The following is a 19,464-nucleotide window of genomic DNA, read 5'->3' on the forward strand; positions in this document are numbered from 1 at the left end:
TTTTTTTACAGAGTCGACCTGCGCATTTGCCAGTCTGTTAAATCCACTCTCCTAAATGAGGCAGAGTCTCAGCAATGTTTGGAGCGCGTGGAGGAGGGAACACAGTGACAGAGAAAATCAGGGGCGTGCAGCTACGGCGGGACGACGCTGCTAATGTCGCTGAAATGGTCAGTCAGGCGCAGCGAACTAGGATGTGACGTCATTAACCTGCGACTCCGGGGTGGAAGGTCCCTCTTGACGCTATACGACCGGGACCGACAGAGCGCCTGCGGGAAGTTGCCGTGGGGCTAGATGGGGGCTGCGGCCCGGGGGAAGAATGGCGAAGGGCCCCTGCAGAGGAGGGAAGCTCCGCGGCTGCGCCATTCCTCCTCAGTAGCCGGCGGTGAGTTCTTCGCCCGTCCCTCTCCCGCCGGCCGCCCCAGTCGGCTCAGGGTAGCTGGACGCCTCCCTTTCCCCTCCATGCTTTCCCCATCCCGCCGCCTTCTCCTGGCGCTTCCTCTTCGCTTTTCCTTTTCTCTCTTTTCCTTGAACCGACCGCCGCGCCCGCTTGATTCATTTTCTCCTCTGCTATTTCTTAGGGCTCGTCGTTTCGCTTTCATAGAGCCCCTCGCAGGGGGGAGAAGGTGTTGCCAGGCCGGCGGCTCAACTCTTGAGGAGACTGAGAAGGCAAGATGTCTTCTGGACTCAGGGCAGCGAGCCTCCCCGCCTGGAAGCGGCACATCCTGGACGAATTGAGGCGACGGGACCGGCTGCAGAGACAGGCCTTTGAAGAGATTATCTTGCAGTGTAAGTAAAGGTTTTGGTGGCTGCTTGAAAGTCTCCAGCTTAGCCCCAACAGCATACATTGTTCAAAACTGACCGCCCAACCTAATGATTGTGTGTGAGAGGCCATAGTGTGTGAGGAAGGTTATTTTTGCGGGATTGTAAACAACTTGTCGTCTGGGCGAGAGTCTCTTGAAATTTTCTTAGTCAGATTGAAGTAGCCAGCCCTGTTTTAATGGCCTTATACTTATAAGAGCATGTATGGAGAATGTTGCTTTTATAATGTTGTTTTCCGGTGCAAAGGTTATAGTAAGTAAAACATTATCATCTTATTGCTGGATTGTAAAACTGGTGGTTTCTTTTGTTTTTAACTGAACTCCTCGTTAGATAACAAGCTCCTGGAGAAGTCAGATTTCCATTCAGTGCTGGCTGACAAGCTACAAGTGGAAAAATATGACTTGCCAAGCCGGCATGAGATCAGGTACTTGCTGAATCAGTACAAGTGATGGTTACTGTGTCTGGTGTTGTTCCCTTTCCACCAACGATGGCTATTTGTCATAATGGCTATGTACTGCTTCCAGTATTAGTGAGAGAGTGCTGTTGCATGCATGTCCTTCTAGGGCTTCCTATAGACCTCCGGCTGATCACACTGAATGCAGAATGCTGGAATTGATGGGTGTTTGGTCTGATGCAGCAAGGCTTTTATGTTCTTAATATATGAATATATTTTAGCTCTCTTGTATAGCAGTTATTAAAACTACAGTCATACCTCGGGTTGAAGTTGCTTCAGCTTGAGCGTTTTTGGGTTGTGCTCCGCAGCGACCCAGAAGTAACGGAGTGCGTTACTTCCGGGTTTCGCCACTCGCGCAGGCGCAGGCGCTCAAAATGACGTCATGCGCAGAAGCGGTGAATCATGACGCGTGGACACAGGTTGCATTCGCTTCAGGATGCGAACGGGGTTCAGGAACAGATCCCGTTCGCATCCAGAGATACCACTGTACTGCTAAGAACTGCTATAATGCTCATTGTCTGATCCCTGTACATATTTTCTTGGATGTAACTTCTCAATACCATTGGGCTTACTCCCAAGGAAGGGTACATATTATTTAATATCCAGTGATAGAAATGATACGCTAAATGTGTTGGTAATACTAGGTTTTTGAAAAGTTTAGCTAGTATGATTTTGAGCCATATAGGATATCTATAGGGTATGAAGAGAGAATTGATATTCACTATATCTGCAGGAACTGCGGGCATTTATCTTGGAGATCAATTCACCCATAGCTAAAATGGTCAACAAAGTACATAAAATCACTGGTGTAACAAACAGGAAAAAAGAAAACCTTGATATGGAGATACGGTGCTCTGCTTATGTAATCTAAGTTCAACAGTGAAACATTAATTTTACTCTTTTAAATGAAGTTAAATATGTTAAATATAGGGATAGCCATCTGAAACAAAAATTTTGATAGAAAAATGGATTATGGAAATCGGATAAAAAGTAGTTTGAAATGCTTTGTGAATTAAAAACTCAGAATTTTTCTTTTCTCATCCTCTGGAAAATTCCAGTCCAGGACATGATGGTGCAAGGAATGATTCTCACATGCAAGAAATAGCCCAGCTTAGAATTAAGCATCAAGAGGAGCTGACAGAGCTGCACAAGAAACGTGGCGAGGTTAGGAGCACCCATTTTATCCATGTGTAACATTTCAATACTGTTCTTTTGCAGTGGTACCAGAGTAATTATAGGCTTACTGTGGGATTCAGAAGTTTGAAAACTTAACTTCTGTACAGTAGAACCTCGGTTTTCAAACGTAATCCATTCCAGAAGACCATTCGACTTCCGAAACGTTCTAAAACTGAAAGCGGAAGCCTCAGTTCAATAGGGAAACTCAAAACAGAAGCCGCATCAGACGTTTGGGTTCCAAAAAACATTCGAAACCAAAGCATTTACTTCCAGGTTTTTGGTGTTCAGGAGCCAAAGCATTCAAAACCGGAGCTGTTTGAGAACCAAGGTTTGACTGTATACTAATATTGTGACATTGGTTAACAATTACGCAGGTATCTCTTCAAGGAAAAACAATAAAGACACTTAGGTTGTATTCAGCTAACTTTTACTCAGAGTAGACCCATTGAAATCAACAGACCTATGTCATAGTTATAACTTTTGGTAGATGTATTCTAAGTGAAAATTTGTTACATGCAACTCTTTGGGTCTAGCAAATATTCCATATGTTTTCAAAGACTAGAGTAAATATTTGTAATAAATGTTTTAATAAATATTTAATAAATAATAGTACGATTTCAGCATGCATGAAATGTTATGCTAAGTTGGCAGGTGTATGTATACTTGGGTGTTCAGGGGAAAAATGAAACACTGAGGTTAGAGGAAAATCAAACACAAAAAGTAGACTGTATTAATAGTTGCTTTCCCTCAGTAACGTAGTTTCCTTCACAGTTGGCCCAGTCTGTGATTGACCTGAAAAACCAAATACAACAGAAGGACAGTGAGATGCAAACGAATAATACAAAGTGAGTAGAACCCATTTACTACTTACAGAATTTGATTTTGGTGCTGGATGCCAATTTTTGGTTGAATTCTCATTAAAACTGAGTGTCTTTGCCCACTTTAGGCTGGTGCACGTGCTCTGCCTTTTCCCGGGGAAGCCAGACCTGGCTGTGGTAACACATGCCTTGGTTACACTGGATTATTGCAAAGTGCTTTACATAAGGCTACTGTTAAGAGTATTCAGATGCTTCAGTAGTCCAGAATGTGGCAGCAAGGAGGCTGGTGGGTGGGTGCCCTTTGTATCTTGCTACACCTGCCTTGCATAGCCGACACTTGCTTCCATTTTGATTCTGGACTCAATTATAAGTGTTGGTGACTACATTTAGGGCCTTAAATGTCTTGGGTCCATCATAAGTGAAGGGACTGACTTATTTTGTACTCACCTGCCTCTTGTCGTAAGAACAGGTGAAGAAGCCCTTATTTATATCCCACATCAGAAGCACGGTCTGTAATAATGTCAGGGGGTTTTCTCAGTGGCCACACCAACTTTGTGGAGCATTTTGCCCTTGTGAAATTTGGATGCCCACCTCTCCTGCTATCACTGGTGGGTGAATACCTTTTTATTCTGACATGTTTTTGCCCTGACAGGTAGCTGGTGGCTTTTTTGAATACTGTGCTTTATCTGCCTGCCTGCCTGTTTTTATTTCCTTCGGTTTTGTTATACTATTTAAGTGATCTTTAAGTGTAGTGAGCTACCTGAGTCATGTTTAAGAATTAGACTGGGGTAAAGTAAAGGTAAAGGGACCCCTGACCATTAGGTCCAGTCATGACCGACTCTGGGGTTGCGGCGCTCATCTTGCTTTATTGGCTGAGGGAGCCGGCTTACAGCTTCCGGGTCATGTGGCCAGCATGACTAAGCCACTTCTGGCGAACCAGGGCAGCGCATGGAAACGCCGTTTACCTTCCTGCCAGAGCGGTACCTATTTATCTACTTGCACTTTTGATGTGCTTTCGAACTGCTAGGTTGGCAGGAGCAGGGACCAAGCAATGGGAGCTCACCCCATCGCGGGGGTTCGAACCGCTGACCTTCTGATTGGCAAGTCCTAGGCTCTGTGGTTTAACCCACAGCGCCACCTAAATAATAAATATATGGGTTGCCTCTCTTAAAGGATTGTAGAATATTTGCAGAAGATATCTGAACTAGAGACAGAGTGCCAGGACCTGCGGAACAAGCTACAAGATCTTGAAAGAGCCAATCAGACTCTTAAGGATGAGTATGATGCACTCCAGATTACCTTTACTGCCCTTGAGGAAAAACTGAGAAAAACTACGGAAGATAACCAAGAGCTGGTAACACGCTGGATGGCAGAGAAAGCTCAAGAAGCTAATCGGCTCAATGCAGAAAATGAGAAAGATTCCAGGTATGATACCAAACCTTTGAGTTGAGCTTAAATATGCAATAGAAGCCCCTCCCCAAAATTTATTTTCCCCAAATGTTATCCCCATCTTTTCTGGGTGAACATAGAAACTCTGTGTCTCTGTGTGTAGATCTCAGTATTTTTTCCAGTAATCCTGGCCACTTAACGACTCAATGAATCGTGGCGAAGGGCATTTTTTGAAATTGAAGTCGATCTGAATGTAGAGCAATTAAAGAATGGTTTATGTAATACAGCTTGTGTCTGTTCAATTGGTCCTCATTTGCATGCATGCTTGTAATGCTAATCTTGTCTCCTGAGTGAAAGCATTGGGTGAAGTTTGGAGCTGGGTACCATCTGATGACACCCAGTTGTATTTCTTTGTGCCATCTGAGTCAGGGAAGGCTGTGTGAACACTGAACTGATGTCTGGGCGCTGTAATGGGCTGGAGGTGGGGCAAAAAACTGAGACTGAATCCTTGTCGGTTGGTGATTCTCATGTCCCAGAATTGGACAGGTGACCTTCTGAAAATGGGATTGAACTCTACCTGAAAGAGCAAGTGTGTAGGTTGGGTGCATCCTTGGTTCTAGCTATGTCACTGGTGGTACACGTGGTTTCAGTTGCTTGGAGTACTTTTTATTTGTTTATTTAAACAATTTCTACGACACTTAACTACAAACATCTTAAGTGGTACACAAAGATACAATGCAAAAAATGGTGAACATCGGCTGAGCCTCCTTTGGGAGAGAATTCGAAAGGCAGTAGAAATCAATATGACATAGAGATATTTATTGAAGCACTTCTTGGTGATTGTGCTGAACTCAGTAAGGCAGTTGGGATTTCAGCCTCTGATTATTGGACCCTTGATATTTTTGAATCATTTGCACATTCCTTCGGAGAGTGTCAGCCAGTGGCAGGATTTCCTAACATTTCTGTTTTCCCTCATAGAAGACGGCAAGCCAAGCTTCAGAAGGAACTTGCAGAAGCTGCAAAGGAGCCACTGCCAATTGAACAGTAAGTCTTCCCTCACCTCATTCTTCCCTAATGTCTACATGTGCCAGTCCTAGGAAGCAGACACAGACCCCACAATGAACATTACTGGTCTGTTCAAGCTTTGAATATTCTTCATTAAATTTTGACTATAGCATTCTGCGCTTTGAAGTGTGCGGTCAACTGGGGGGGAAAGGTTCTTAATTTTACCTGTAAGAAAACGGAGGAATGCAAAATAAGTTCACAACTTTTAAGTTGGCAGTGTTGCATTACTTGATTGTAGAAATGGATGAGATAGATAAGAGATGGGGAGGGTTTCCCTGTGAGGTCAGGAAACTGGAGGTCCCTGCATTGTGAGCATTAGGGAATGCAGTGGGGGACCAGCAAAAAAGGAAGCGGGCGAGCTGTTGCTGTGGTGCGTCTCCTCCTTCAGCAGCCTCTTCGGAAGAGAGGAATGTTCCACTACATCAGGGGTTCTTAACCTGTGGTCCATGCACACCCCTGAACCCCCAGTCAACCATTCTGGGCTATCCTTGGCTTGCTGATTTGAGAGAATTCACAAGGCAGTGGTCGGGAAGACACCTCAAGCTTCCACATCAAATTGAATTTCCTACTTTCCTGGAAAGTAACAAGCTGCTGTTAGTTTATACTTACTACAGGTTTTTTTTTTTTAAAAAAAAACCCACCTACAATCCAAAATATTTTTAAATATTGATCTAAATTACTAGTATGTGAAAGCTGACCAGTTCTGTGCTTGAGGTTACGTCGACATAGAGCCCAAATTTGCTTTCTCTCATTTTCTTTTATTATCCCTGGAGTGCACAGAAATCGTACTTTGTAAAATGTAAACTATGTATGCGGGCTCAGCTTGAATTTCAAAGGCAAAATTTGACTGAAAAGAATGGGTAGAATCCCTCCTTACTTAGATGCTCAAGGCAACTTAGGTTTGGGTTGGGCAAAACCAACGCTTCACAGTAAAAATACTCTAAAAATCATCAGGTAATAAAAACAAAAAAGCAAATAAAACATCAGTGGCAAAACTCTCCTTACTGTTAGGCTAATTATTCCCATAATTCCTTAGTGCACATAAAGAAGGTGTCTGTAAAATTGCACTTTCCCTTTAGCCATATAAGGAAGCAAGCTTATGAATTCTGTTGAGGGGGCAGGGAGTTGCTTAGCCCAAATGCCTGAATGTCCTTCAACTCTCAAATGATTCAAAAAAGGCACGGTCCTGTCCTCCAGGGATGACGATATTGAAGTGCTGGCGGATGAAACCTCTGACCCTGCTGATGAGACATCTCCGGTGCGCGCTGTCAATCGAACAGCCAGGTAAGAAGAATGGGGATAAAAGAATGGATCCCCTGCCCTGATCCACAAGAAGCTAATAAAGAATTTCAAGGGTGGGGAAAGGAATTGCACATATCCTTAATGGTGTGGCGGTTTGAGAACTGCTGCTATTGTATCCTGAAAGGGAAAATACTTTTGAGAGAGTTGTTATTTCCAGTATGGATGTATTTGTGATTTCTTGGCTAACAAATGCCAGCATCTGAGGAAGCAATGAATGTACTTGAGTATATCTCCTATGCAGTCCCTGTTAGGTTGAAGTTCTGTGTTCCCATTCATTTCATTGGGGAAAGGTCCTGTGAACTATGCCCATGCCATTCAAAATATGAGTAGTTGTGAAACCCTGTGAAGCATCAGAATTGTTTTTAGTATGAGTGACCTCTCACTTTTCCACAGAACCTTTTTTTAGCTAGGGAGATCTCTTTTTTTACAATATCATTATACTTTAATGGAAGTATCCCAGAACTACAGTTTCCAAGTTCTCCCAGGAAAACAAAGTATGAGCAGCTGCTGCCTTCTTTTCCGCAAATTCCCTTTGCCATGCTGGTTCTTGTTCCTGGAACACTGGAGGGAGCACTGCAGCGCTAATGCAAGGGAGGCCAAGAGCTGGCGGTATGGTCAGGTCTGTGGTCCTGTTCCAATGAAGAGGAGGCATGATGTGGAGCTGTTGCAGACAGTTCTTCTCTTGACTGAAAGGACCATGGCACAGCTACCTAAATTGGCTCTCACAGCTTTGGAGAGCTGTAATTAACCCATCACTCTGTGTCTGGTTGTGGCAAAGCCCTGTAATAGTGGCAGCAACTGCAGGTGGAAGGGAAGCAGGAAGCAGGCTGGCTTTAAGTATTTGGAAGACTGATAGACAGAGAGAGTGAAGGAGACAGATCTTTATCTCCCCCACCCTTAGTGGGCCAAAGCTCTTATCACAATTTTTATTTTAAAAATAAAAATATATCCTTTTCTTATGAAGCTGCTCTTTCAGTTTCATATTCGGCTATGAAAATATTTCTGTATAAGCTCCTCTTGTGGATCATAACCACCTGATTGCTTTGTTTAGCTCTGAAAGCTTATTTCTTAATACAAATTCTTAATTTTATTCTCAAAGTCTAAATGGCTTAAACCTCTGTAAGGTGCCTCCTCTTCCGGCTGTTAGGCCAACATGAATTGCGCTCAATTCCTAATGGGTGATGCGAGCATTTTTATTTCTTCAGTTCCAACGTGGTGACTTTTTTGACTGTCCTGAATTTGAATTTCCTGCTTGAAGTTGGGGTTCGAGGAGAAATGCTCTCCTTGTTGCATGCTGTGGGCTATGTGTGTTTTTGATCTCTGCTTGAACAACAAGATTTAAATCTGTCCTCCCCTCCTCTTTAGTAAGCGACACTCCCAGCCAGCTGGAGGCCTTCTCGACTCTATCACTAATATATTTGGGTAGGTTAGAATACATTCGCCTCTTTTGTTACATATCAGTACAATATGCACCAATATTGCAGTGATGCAAGGATTGCAAACAGTTGTCCTTATCTCAGCCTTTTTTTCTAGCTTCTGCCTCCCCGCCCCCTTTTTTTCTTTTGTTTTCAACTTCCTGTTCCTTACATCTGCTGTGTGCTGACCTCTGATCTTTCCCTCCAGTCTGTCTGAGTCTCCCCTTTTGGGACATCACTCTTCTGATACTGCCAGGTGAAAATTCGCTTGAAATTATTCACACTTAATCCAGCATGTGAGTGAGGGATGTTGAAGTAACTGCCTTGTTTTGATGTTGTTAACTTTAGCAGTGAAAAGACTTCCCTGTTAAAAGGTGCACTTTACCCTCTTAGATGAGGGCTGGGTTAAAAGCGAGAGCAAAATTAACTGTAGTTGCAATGACTGTGCTGTGGCCTTTCATTGTAGTTCCTTCCTGCACTGAGCTGAGCATCCATGTCTAGGTGTAGAAATGCAATGTGAGCTTTTAGACTGAGGAGTATATACCTTTGCAATTCAGCGGGATTTACTTTATATGGGAGAAAAATAAACATTTCTTTAAAATAAATTGAAAAGCTGCAGGAACTTGTCTTAGCAGTGATCTTTGAATTGATTAGTTTTAACTCAGGACTCCATAAGGCTGCTGTAATGTTGGTGAGTCCTTCCCCAGGCCAACCTCAAGTTACCATGCCATCCATCAGGTCCATGGGAGAAGCCAGTTGCAAAGATTATAGCAGCCAGGGGAGTCCCAACCATGCAAAGCCATCTCTGTGGGTGTAACCACCCAACTGCTGTTATACCTGAATCGGGCTGAAGTCTCTCTGCCCCTTCCCTCCCATTCTTACCCTATTGTGTAGTCGGGATCATCTCCCTGCCTATAATTTGAAGACAGAGCTGGTTCCCACCTGTGCCTAACTATATGCATTGGTTGTGCCCTTCCTCAGGAGACGCTCTTTATCCTCATGCCCCACCCCTCAAGATAACGTGGAGGCACATCCAGGCGCAAGCAAAGAGGTGCGAGTCCCTACCACCGCTCTGTGTGTCTTTGTAAGTATATTTGAGAGACATTATCTTTAGATGTAGAACTTAGTAGCTTAACATCTAGGTAAATCTGTCTTTTGTTTACTGATGTCATCATTATGTAATTGTAACCATTTATGCAGATGTCCCTCTCTTGCTTTCACATCTTCACTCACCGTGCTTGCAGTGGTGAGTGTGCTACCATCTGCTGGTGAGCCCGACCTGTTCCAGCCTGCCTTCTCGCAACTTTGGAGCAGCAGAAGTGGGAGGGAATCCCTGACCCCTCCCCAGCTCCAAGATTGGGAGGAAGGCTAGAGGTTAACCTGGCTGCTGTGCAAAACAGGCCTGGAGCCTAGAAGAGGAGCTAAGTGATTCCCCATGGCAGAGGGAGAGGCAGGGTCCTGATGCCCACAATAATTGGCTTGGCTGAAAAGGGCAGCCCGAAATTGGGCCCCTGTTTTAGAGTTTTCTAAAACAAGTCACAGACTCGTTCATTAATAGATGTTTTGCTGAGGTCAGTGATGATGTCATAAATCTCTGATTGCACTGGTGAATTGCACACCCGCTACTTTCTCAGCTCCCAGCAGCTTTCTGCTTTCTGTCTCCCATCCACACTTTAGTAATGCTGTGAGGTGTTACGAGGCTGCTGACAATATGCGGATAAAGTCAGTGCATGCTGCCAAAGTGTAAGCGGCTTGGCACCGACTGCTATCTGACAAAGTGAGTCAAGGAGCCGGTAGTTTTGGGATGTGTCTTAATGTGCATGATCTTTAGTTTTCAAGCTGAGACCTCGTGATTGTGAATGGTGAGAGGAGAAATACGTTCCATCTAAAATATAATGGGCAGGAGTCCCCTAACCATCTTAGTTGGTTGAGAGACCACAGCCATTGTTCTAGGGATGTTTATTCTAGAGATCTGGTTGTTATATATGCTTGGTTTCATGTAGGTGAAATCAAACAGGAAAACAGTAGTTTTGACAAATGATCCACTTGGTGTTACACTGTGTGAGTGTGGTTCATGCTTCAAGCTTGCAGTATCTCTTGTAGACTGGAGTGTCTCTTGATACCATTTATAACTGTTCATGTCCTGTTTCTTTTCCATCCCCCTAGGATGCGCACGATGGGGAGGTGAATGCGGTGCAGTTCAGCCCTGGCTCCCGGTTACTGGCAACAGGAGGCTTGGACCGGAGAGTCAAACTCTGGGAAGTTTGCGGAGGTAAGTTCCTTAAATAGGTACAAATGAGCTTCCTCCTAAGATTGATTTCATAGTTGACATCTTCAAAATAATTGTGAAGATCTGCAGCTACAGCGCAGAACATTTGAAAGAGCCATTCTCATAGGGTGACTAGTAGGATGTTGGGTTTGGATGTAGGAAACTCATCTTCAACTCCCCACTCAGCTGTGATGATAAATGTCTTCTCCAGAACTGTTTGCTACTCAGAGAAGGGAGAACTCATCATTCCAGTGGGACAGCATTTGCTTTGGATGCAAGAGGTTCCAGGTTTGGTCCCAAACATTTCTAGTGAAAAGGCTATTGGGTACCAGAACTGGGAAAGAGTGTCTGTCTTTGTTGTCTGTCTGTCTTTCTATCTGTCTCTTTGACCAAGACTCTGAAGAGTCACTGTCAGTCAGACAGTGGACCAGTAAGCCAGAGGTAGTAGTCTGTCTTGTTTGCAGATCAGCTTCCTATCATCAAGAAAATGTATACGACTTAGTTGTATGTCACTGATCCTGAAATATCAGATCTGTGTCTTTTCATTATGATGTTGCTTTTTTCAAATACTTTCCTTCAATATCTGTATAACAACATCAGAAATCATCCCAAAGTATCCTTCCATACATGACTTGATAAATTGATTTATTGTGATGGTTTGATATTTTTTCAGGCCGTTTTATTGTGTATTTTTGTTGCATCCTGCCCTAACATTTCTTTGAATGAAGAACTAGTTTTAAATCCTCTAAGAAAATAATGAAATGAAATAAATACATGTTACTCTTGCTTTTGGCTGAATGAAATAGACATGGGTTCAATCTTTTTCCTGCCTCCTAACTCTTGTTTCTTTTTTCTTGCACCACAGAAAAGTGTGAACTTAAAGGCTCTCTATCTGGCAGTAATGCAGGGATTACAAGCATAGAGTTTGATAGTGCGGTGAGTATTTATTATAGTCCTTTTTTTTGCAACTGTTTCCCACCGCAGTTCCCAAACCATGTCTCTGAAGCACAAAATAGATAAGGGAGAAAATGACACAATCGTCCAGAAATAGGTACAAAATTAGAGCCATTCTAGCACTGATTAATACTGTCCTTTTCATAAGATTGACCTGCTTATGCCTTTTGTATATAAAATGCACTGATTTTTTGCCAAGGTATGAAATGTCACAGTTTCATAACTCGTGAGGCACATGGCATAAGTCTCTGCTTCTTTTGAGATCTAACAGTGTTTTGCTGAGGTCAGTGATGAACAGTAAAAGGTCTGATTTGCCCAGTGGTTTTGCCTCCTTTACCATCGCAGCTCCCAGCATTTTCTCTTCCATCATATTCTAGACATGCTATGATTGGGAGAGTATTTGCTGATAAATAGAGATACGTTCAGTTTGTGTTACTCTAGAGCACTGGGTAGACGTGACTGACATTGTTATCCAACATATACAGATAATGGAGTTTTTGAGGTATTGGAGCCACTTTATGGGTATATGATCTCAAATTTTTAGCTGAGACCTCTTTTGCAGCAAAACATATTTCTCAAGAGCTCTTGTCAAGTTATCAGCTGCGGCAGGAAGAAAGTGGGAGAAGGAATGGGGTGGGGTGGGGCACTAAGTGTGAAAAGATTGAGCAGTGGTAGATGAGTAAAGAAAATTGGGTGAGAGGTTCTTTAACTTCAGGCAAGAAGGTGAAACAGAAAGCAGCTTAAGGACAATACAGAATCTTAATGATAAGGGTACTCACTGTCCCAGCATCAAAAGAGAGGACAGGAAGAGACCTAATAGGAGGTCAAGAAGAAGTAGCAGGATGTGGCAGTGATCTGAAATAAGATGGTGACAGATGGATACAATATTCCTTTGATGCAGATGACCACGCAGGTGGTAGAGGTTCTAGAAAACATTGCTACAACAATGAGAGAACCAGGTGCCCTCCAATTGGTGGCGGACCAGTGTAGACAGTGGGTTAGGTTGCCTGGAAGTTGTAGTCCATATAACATCTGCAAGACCAGAGGTTCTCCATCCTTGTTCTACAAGAAGAAAGATCATATTGAAAGAGTTTAAAATTGTGTTTCCCCAGGGCTCTTATTTATTAGCCGCTTCAAATGACTTTGCCAGTAGGATCTGGACTGTGGATGATCATCGGTTACGGGTGAGTATCTTTTTCCCACAGGTGTGGCATGTATGCCTGCTTCTCACTTGCCTTCTAAATATCAAAAAGTGTTAGAAATTTGTAGGGATGTGCTGCAGGATTTTAACTGCAGCTCTTGACACCTTTCAAAATTGAGTGGCTCGTTAATCTCTTTTCTGCTTTTACTTACAAAGAGCTCTTACAGTTAACCTGACAGATGCAGATTGCTAATACGGGTAGAATGTACTGTTTGAGAGATCAGCAAACCAGGAACGGTTCTGAAGGAGAACCTTCCTGAGAAATTTTTATACTTTGCAGAATTTTGCTTAACATTAATATTAAAACACTGCTGAAGAATGATATTGGCTTTGGTGGAAGCAGACCAGTTCTAGGTTGGTGAACAGATAAAAGTAGCGTATTTCTTCTTTGCATTTTGAAGTTGGTCTTTGTAAGCATAAAGGCACATTTCACGTTCATCTCTTTCACTCTCTAGTTTGCTCCCTCTCTGCCATGCAGATGGTCCAACTTCCAGCAACTCCAGTTCAAAATCTTCTAGGATAGGATAGCTGCAATAGCCTCCACCGTTAGTTGGAGTTGACAGTAGACTAGAGGCTCGAAGGGACCCAGTAGAAGGAGCTTCATTTAACTGTAAATACTAATATGTGTGAACCTGGGGGGGGGGGGGAGGCCTCAAGATTCTAGGAATTGCTTCGTTGAAAGACTGTGACTCTATGCTAGAGCACCTGCCTTGCATGCAGAAGGGCCCTAGTTCCATCCCCAGCAAGTCCAGGTAGGGCTGGAGAAGTTTCTTGCTTGAAACCCTGGAATGCTGCAGCTAGTCAGTGTAGACAATACTATGCTAGATAGACAAATGGTCTGACTTGGTATAAGGCAGTTCCCTATGGATCAGACCAAAGTCTAGCTAGAGTAGTATTCCATCTCCAAAGATGGCCAGCCATATATCTCTGGGAAGCAGGACAAAATGGTGAAAGCCATCTCCTGTTGTATAACCCTGGCACCAGGTAATTTGGAATATACTCCCACTGAACGCTGAGTTTCCATTTAGCAATCATGGCTCATAGGCCCACCCTCTATGGTTGCTGACACCTTACCCAACTAAGAGATGCGGATGCGGTCTTCTATACAGCAGGTGCTTGGCAAACCAGCATTTGGCACACCAAACTAGGATTGTTTAGATCTCAAACCGGGTTTGTGTCTGGGTAACATTATCAGCGTTCTGTTCTTGCTAAATGGTTGGATGGCATGGCTAGAGAGAGCAACTGTTGCCAAGCCTTTTCACTAATGGGATGTCAATCTCTTTCTAGCACACGCTCACGGGGCACAGTGGAAAAGTCTTGTCGGCCAAATTCCTATTGGACAATGCGCGCATTGTATCTGGGAGTCACGACAGAACCCTCAAACTGTGGGACCTGCGCAGCAAAGTCTGTAAGGAAGCTATTCCACGTATACAATAGCAGTCCCCTTGCTTTTTGTGTGTCTCGCATGTGTTGAAGGGCACAAGAGCAGAACTTTTGTTGACTTGTTATTTCTCAAAAGTGTACAAGCTTGGTACTGATCACCCTTCTATTAAGATTCTGATATCTACTTGGAATCAAAAGTAGTTTGTTCTACCATGTTGTATTACCATAATGCTCAGCAAGAGGGCACCACATTCTTGTGACAGCATGAGGTTGCTCACAACGTCTTTGGAGCTACTTGGGATTAGAGGGGTGAGCTTATGGGGCTGGCATTCTTACTGGTCAGTCGCAGTTCTAGTGAAATTGGATTAAGACAGTAATTGTGTTTGGTGCATGAGTGATGGGTTCAACTGTTTTTTTGCTGAGAGAAGAGTATGGTTGGAGTGTGGGGGTTATAGTTGTTGTCTTCTTTTTTTAAGGTATAAAAACAGTGTTTGCTGGCTCCAGCTGCAATGATCTGGTCTGCACAGAACAGTGTGTGATGAGTGGACACTTTGATAAGAAAATTCGCTTTTGGGATATTAGGTAAGTTTGAGATAGAGGATGTGCTGGGGTAAGGGGACATTGAAAAGGCCCTCTGACTTAGCTTTGGTTCATTTGTAATGGGCAGCGTGATCAGTGAAGTTCCGCTGCTTCCAGGGCATGGGAGATTCCTTGAGCTGTGATTTATTCAAATAGTTCAGACTGCACAGTTCCCTGCAGGATGTTGCCCAGCTGTGTCTGAGTTGTTATTAATGTCAGGGGTTGCATGAAAAGGAGGTGATAATTTTTACTGAAAACAACATGAGCTAGGGAGAGAACCCTTGGAAAATAGATGAGTTTTTCTGGAATTCTCCAAGAAAATTCGTAGATGCTGATCCAATTCTGAATCAAACTGAGATGAGCTCACCTACCACTACTTAAAATACTCCTCTGCATTCATGAAGATTAGAAATATGATTGTCTTTAAATTCTTGCTCACATGCTTGGAAAAACTAATTCTGTTCCAGACTGCGAGTGGTACAGCGCGGAATTTAACGAATCCTGTGTATAGCATGTGAACCATGATATCTGGCTTCCATCCCTTATTATAGTACAGTGGTACCTCAGGTTAAGTACTTAATTTGTTCCGGAGGTCCGTACTTAACCTGAAACTGAAGCACCACTTTAGCTAATGGGGCCTCCTGCTGCTGCCACGCCGCCGGAGCCCGATTTCTGTTCTCATCCTGAAGCAAAGTTCTTAACCTGAAGCACTATTTCTGGGTTAACGGAGTCTGTAACCTGAAGCGTATGTAACCTGAGGTACCACTGTATGCTGCTGCTACCTAGTGAGGCTTTGCATTCTGGGAGCGCTGAGCAAAGCACTCTTAAAAGAAATGCTAACGCTTGTCACCTTCTGTTTTTTAGAACTGAGTGTGTGGTACAGGAAATGGAATTGCTTGGTAGGATTACATCTCTAGATCTCAACCCAGAGAGAACAGAACTCCTCACCTGTTCACGAGATGACCTATTGAAGATTATTGATCTCAGAGTCAGTGCTATCAAACAGACTTTCAGGTGAGTACTGCTTTACAAGTGGGTTGTGGAGTTATAAGCCTGCTGTATGTGTAGCGTTGCTACTAGGACTGCAGGGTTAGCCATGATGATAACTGGCAAAGGTAGTAAGTAGGCTAGTCTGGTCCTGGAAAACCTCTATTTTGTACATCTCATACTAATATAGAAGCTTGTTAAATCCAGGAGGGATCCAGGTTTGTGTATCTAAGGAGTGCTGTGAGGAGTTCCCTTGTTGTTGGGTTATTAATATTTGGATCTGTAAAGATGAAATGTCAATTATTTCATAGCTGCCCTAAAAGTAAAATGTGAAAGATAGAGTTTTATTTAACCTTTTTTGGGGTTTTTTTTCCCTTTTTTTCTTTTCTTCCAGTGCTCAAGGGTTTAAATGCGGGTCTGATTGGAACAGAGCTGTATTCAGGTAAGCAGCAGTGTTGACTGAACTACAGGGCACTTGAGAGGGATGTGTGATACTTTCCATTTTATGCACTCAAGATCCTGAGTAATCCTCTTTATTAAAAGTAATGTTGCATTTCATGTCCAAGTAACCAGAGTTCCAAAATAATTTTTTATTCTAAGAATTAAGTTATCCAGTTTTAGCTTCAGAACTTTAACTTCCTTGTGTGAATGTTAGTGAAAGATCTGATCAATGGGTGGTGGCAGTGGTGATGATGATGATGATGATGATTGTTGTTGTTGTTTATTTGCACCCCACCCATCTGACAGGGTTGCCCCAGCCACTCTGGGCAGCTTCTAGCATATATAAAAACATAATAAAACTTATTAGCAAAAGTTTAGAGATGAACTTGGTACCCTCCCTTCAAGGTAGATAAGGGGTTCTGTGCTTGTATGAAGCTTTGGGTTCAAGATTCTGTTCCCACTGATTAGTAAGAAGAGATTTTAGGTTGAGTGTCTCATTAAACTGGACTAATTTTCCTGAAAAAATTATGAATTATAGAGCCCCTAAGCTAGCTTGCAGTGCTGGTGAGTGGAGCACACTCTTTATGGTGCTCTAGAAAAGAAGAAAGTAATTTAGCACCAACTCTTCATTGCATTGCAATTAAATGTGTGCTTTCCCCCACTTCCCCAAGCTGACAGAAGGGGTGTCCCCATCATTCTATTCCTTTATGACACTTTGCCACCTGGCTAGACAAGCAGCTCTTCTACCATAGTCACGTTGGCGGGTGGAATTTTGGAAATAGTACAGATTAATTGCCAAATATCTGCAACATGGGTACCTTGCCACCTTTCATCTACTGCAGTTTGTGTTGAATAATTTGTGTTGACACCACTACTATAGTCCTTTCTGACTCTCTGAAGAGAGTCTGTTTAGCTTATGACTTCAAAGCTCTAGTTTAAACTCTGGCTATAGTGTTGCATTTCTGGGAGGCTTTGGGTGGGCTGGCTTACATAGTGATTTTGCATTATGAGCACAGTATAAATTAGTGGTGGAGGCCGGTATCTTGACAAAAAGGTAAATAAATGAATCTTTTTCTGCTCTTTCCCTGAACCAAACTCATGATTCTTCAGCCCTGATGGAAATTATGTGGCGGCTGGCTCAGCAGACGGGTCACTCTATATTTGGAATGTGCTTACTGGGAAAGTGGAGAGGGTCCTCTCCAAGCATCACAGGTGAGGCAAGATGATGCTGTCGGAATGCCAGAGATCTTGTGTGATGGTGAGGTAGTTATATAGAAGCCTGTAAGCTGAAGTTTAACGCTCCCTCAGTGATTGGTTTAATGACTAAGGCAACAATCCTAACCCCACTTACCTGGAAGTAAGCCTCATTTAATTCAGTAGGGCTTAAATCTGAGTAGACTTGGTTAGGATCACCCCGTAATTCAGTGTATCATTGGTATGCATTGAGATTAAGAAATGACCGAGCAAACTTGAGTGGCTCAACTAAGTTGCAGCACACGCTTTAAAAAAATGAATCAGCTGAGACTGAATAGCATTTCTTTCTTTAACCTGGACTCTGAGTGTATTCCGCAATCTAATAAACTTGATTTCATGCTTTGTTTCAGCAACTCAATCAATGCTGTGGCGTGGTCACCATCTGGAGCCCATGTGGTCAGTGTGGACAAAGGAAACAAGGCTGTGCTGTGGTCTGAATTTTGACGTGAAAGCACAAAAACCAGCATGCCAAAAACCTGCATGGGAGGGCAGTGGTCCGCATCTGTCTGGACAGAGCAGAAGTCCAGTGCCTAACTTCAGGCAAAAGTCTTTTGCTAAACACAAAAGTTTGGGTCTGGGAAAGAGCTGCTGATGCATCAGCCAAGGAAGAAAAACCCATCGAAAGTACGTTGCTAGCATTCAACCTCCGTCAAGGATTGACTTCATTGGGTGGAGTCATTTAAGATGTATCATCTCTGCATTGGAAAGAGTTTCCACACCAGACAGCAGTGCCAAACAATTCCTTACTTTCCAGTGGCACTTCAAGCTCTGGAGTGTTCTAGCAGAGTTCCTGTTTGTCCTGATGTTATGCATGTGCTGTCACCTGTGTTCTCTTCTGTGGGCTGGCTTAAGATGCGATGTGAAGGATCCTGAAACATAGGAAGGGTGGGGGCTCAGCTGTAATCTCACGTGAACAAGCCCATGACATTGGCAGTTGCGTCGAGGGAGACACTAGCATTTACTAAACCGCAGCGCCCTGTATCATCTTAACTTGCCATTGAGGGAATTGTCTGTTCTAGGGTGGTTGTTTTTTTCAGAGATGCTGCATCCTCCAAAGGCTTTCCAGGTGGCAGTGGAGCAGAAGCATTTTAATGTGACCCAGTTTGTATTGGGTTTTAATTGTGAGCTAGAATGATAAGTGCTGCTGCTCTGATGAAGTATGTACAACTAGCAAGACTTCAGCACCAAAACCAAATACACGGTTACTTCTGCTGTCCTCCTTGTATGGGAGCCTCTTGAGTGCAGAGGAGAAAAGGTGGGGGGGGGGGGGGGGATAGAGCCCTGAATGTAAATGTCCTGGTGCTGGCAAATTCAGATCACTTGCCACTGAGAAAATGTGCAATATTCTTCCTGTGTTCAAGCTCTCTCTCTCTCTCTTTCTCTCTCTTCTCTGCCATGGAGCAGGATGGTTGGCTTGTGCCCCTCGGCATTCAAATGCACAATATGGTTTGGGGAGGGGCTAGCTTGTGGCACTGAACATTGATGCAGCCAAACACTTTTTCCACATCCAGTGGGCTGTGAGACAAGCCACCAGCATTTAATTGCCTTTTAATTTGCACTTTATAATTTTGCTTCCTTCCTAAGCTTGTTTTTGTAGGGAAGTATTTGTATTGAATGGCAGAGGTGAGCAGGAATTATTCATGTCCAGGGGTTTTGCCAGGGGACCCCTCTTGTTTTGACAACTTCTGCAGAGGAAAACAGGACACGGGACAAAAATCTTATTTATTGTATTAATCCGCCCACTAGTACTTGACCGGTTATAAATAAACCTGTGTCCTGCTTCTAAATCCACGCTGCTTTCCCTTTCTTCTGTTATCCAGTTTGGGTAGGGGAAGTGTAGAAAAGTGTCTGAACAGATGGCAGAAGGCTTTCTCTTAAATATTGTGGCTTGCAAATCTGTGGTGGGATACCATGGTGGTGGGAAGCAAGAAGCTCTTTACATGTGGGCTCTGATTGTT

General features: G+C 43.4%; 2 protein-coding genes and 1 non-coding gene across 8 annotated transcripts in view; 2 read left to right on the forward strand and 1 right to left on the reverse strand.

The window, feature by feature from the left end:
- Positions 1–19,464, reverse strand: part of LOC114598132 (nuclear body protein SP140-like protein) — a 402,008-nt gene that overhangs the window by 328,625 nt on the left and 53,919 nt on the right. The window lies entirely within an intron of this gene.
- Positions 140–18,110, forward strand: ATG16L1 (autophagy related 16 like 1). 5 transcript variants are annotated; one of them, XM_028730706.2, is made up of 20 exons: positions 140–432; positions 579–786; positions 1,150–1,243; positions 2,332–2,437; positions 3,221–3,294; positions 4,441–4,692; positions 5,635–5,700; positions 6,919–7,005; positions 8,389–8,445; positions 8,647–8,694; positions 9,420–9,522; positions 10,605–10,710; positions 11,573–11,643; positions 12,774–12,845; positions 14,150–14,270; positions 14,722–14,827; positions 15,689–15,838; positions 16,206–16,253; positions 17,363–17,464; positions 17,857–18,110. In XM_028730706.2, the coding sequence occupies exons 2-20, from the start codon at positions 672–674 to the stop codon at positions 17,948–17,950; spliced, it is 1,872 nt and encodes a 623-aa protein (XP_028586539.1). In that variant the 5' UTR covers positions 140–432; positions 579–671; the 3' UTR covers positions 17,951–18,110. The 5 variants fall into 5 exon arrangements, with proteins under 5 accessions (XP_028586539.1, XP_028586538.1, XP_028586540.1 ...); XM_028730705.2 differs by having other exon boundaries at positions 140–382; XM_028730707.2 differs by lacking the exon at positions 8,647–8,694 and having other exon boundaries at positions 140–382.
- On the forward strand, positions 11,944–12,213 carry LOC114598226 (small Cajal body-specific RNA 6). Its single transcript, XR_003706984.1, has one exon.

The sequence above is a fragment of the Podarcis muralis genome, chromosome 6, assembly GCF_964188315.1.
Source record: "Podarcis muralis chromosome 6, rPodMur119.hap1.1, whole genome shotgun sequence".
NCBI classification, from domain to species: Eukaryota; Metazoa; Chordata; class Lepidosauria; order Squamata; family Lacertidae; genus Podarcis; species Podarcis muralis.

Excerpts from the sequence above, each read along its gene's own strand:
- ATG16L1 (XM_028730706.2), top strand. The coding sequence starts at position 672 with ATGTCTTCTGGACTCAGGGCAGCGAGCCTCCCCGCCTGGAAGCGGCAC. Across the intron at positions 787-1,149 it reads TGAAGAGATTATCTTGCAGT|ATAACAAGCTCCTGGAGAAG; the intron begins GTAAGTAAAGGT and ends ACTCCTCGTTAG. Across the intron at positions 4,693-5,634 it reads GAAAATGAGAAAGATTCCAG|AAGACGGCAAGCCAAGCTTC; the intron begins GTATGATACCAA and ends TTTCCCTCATAG.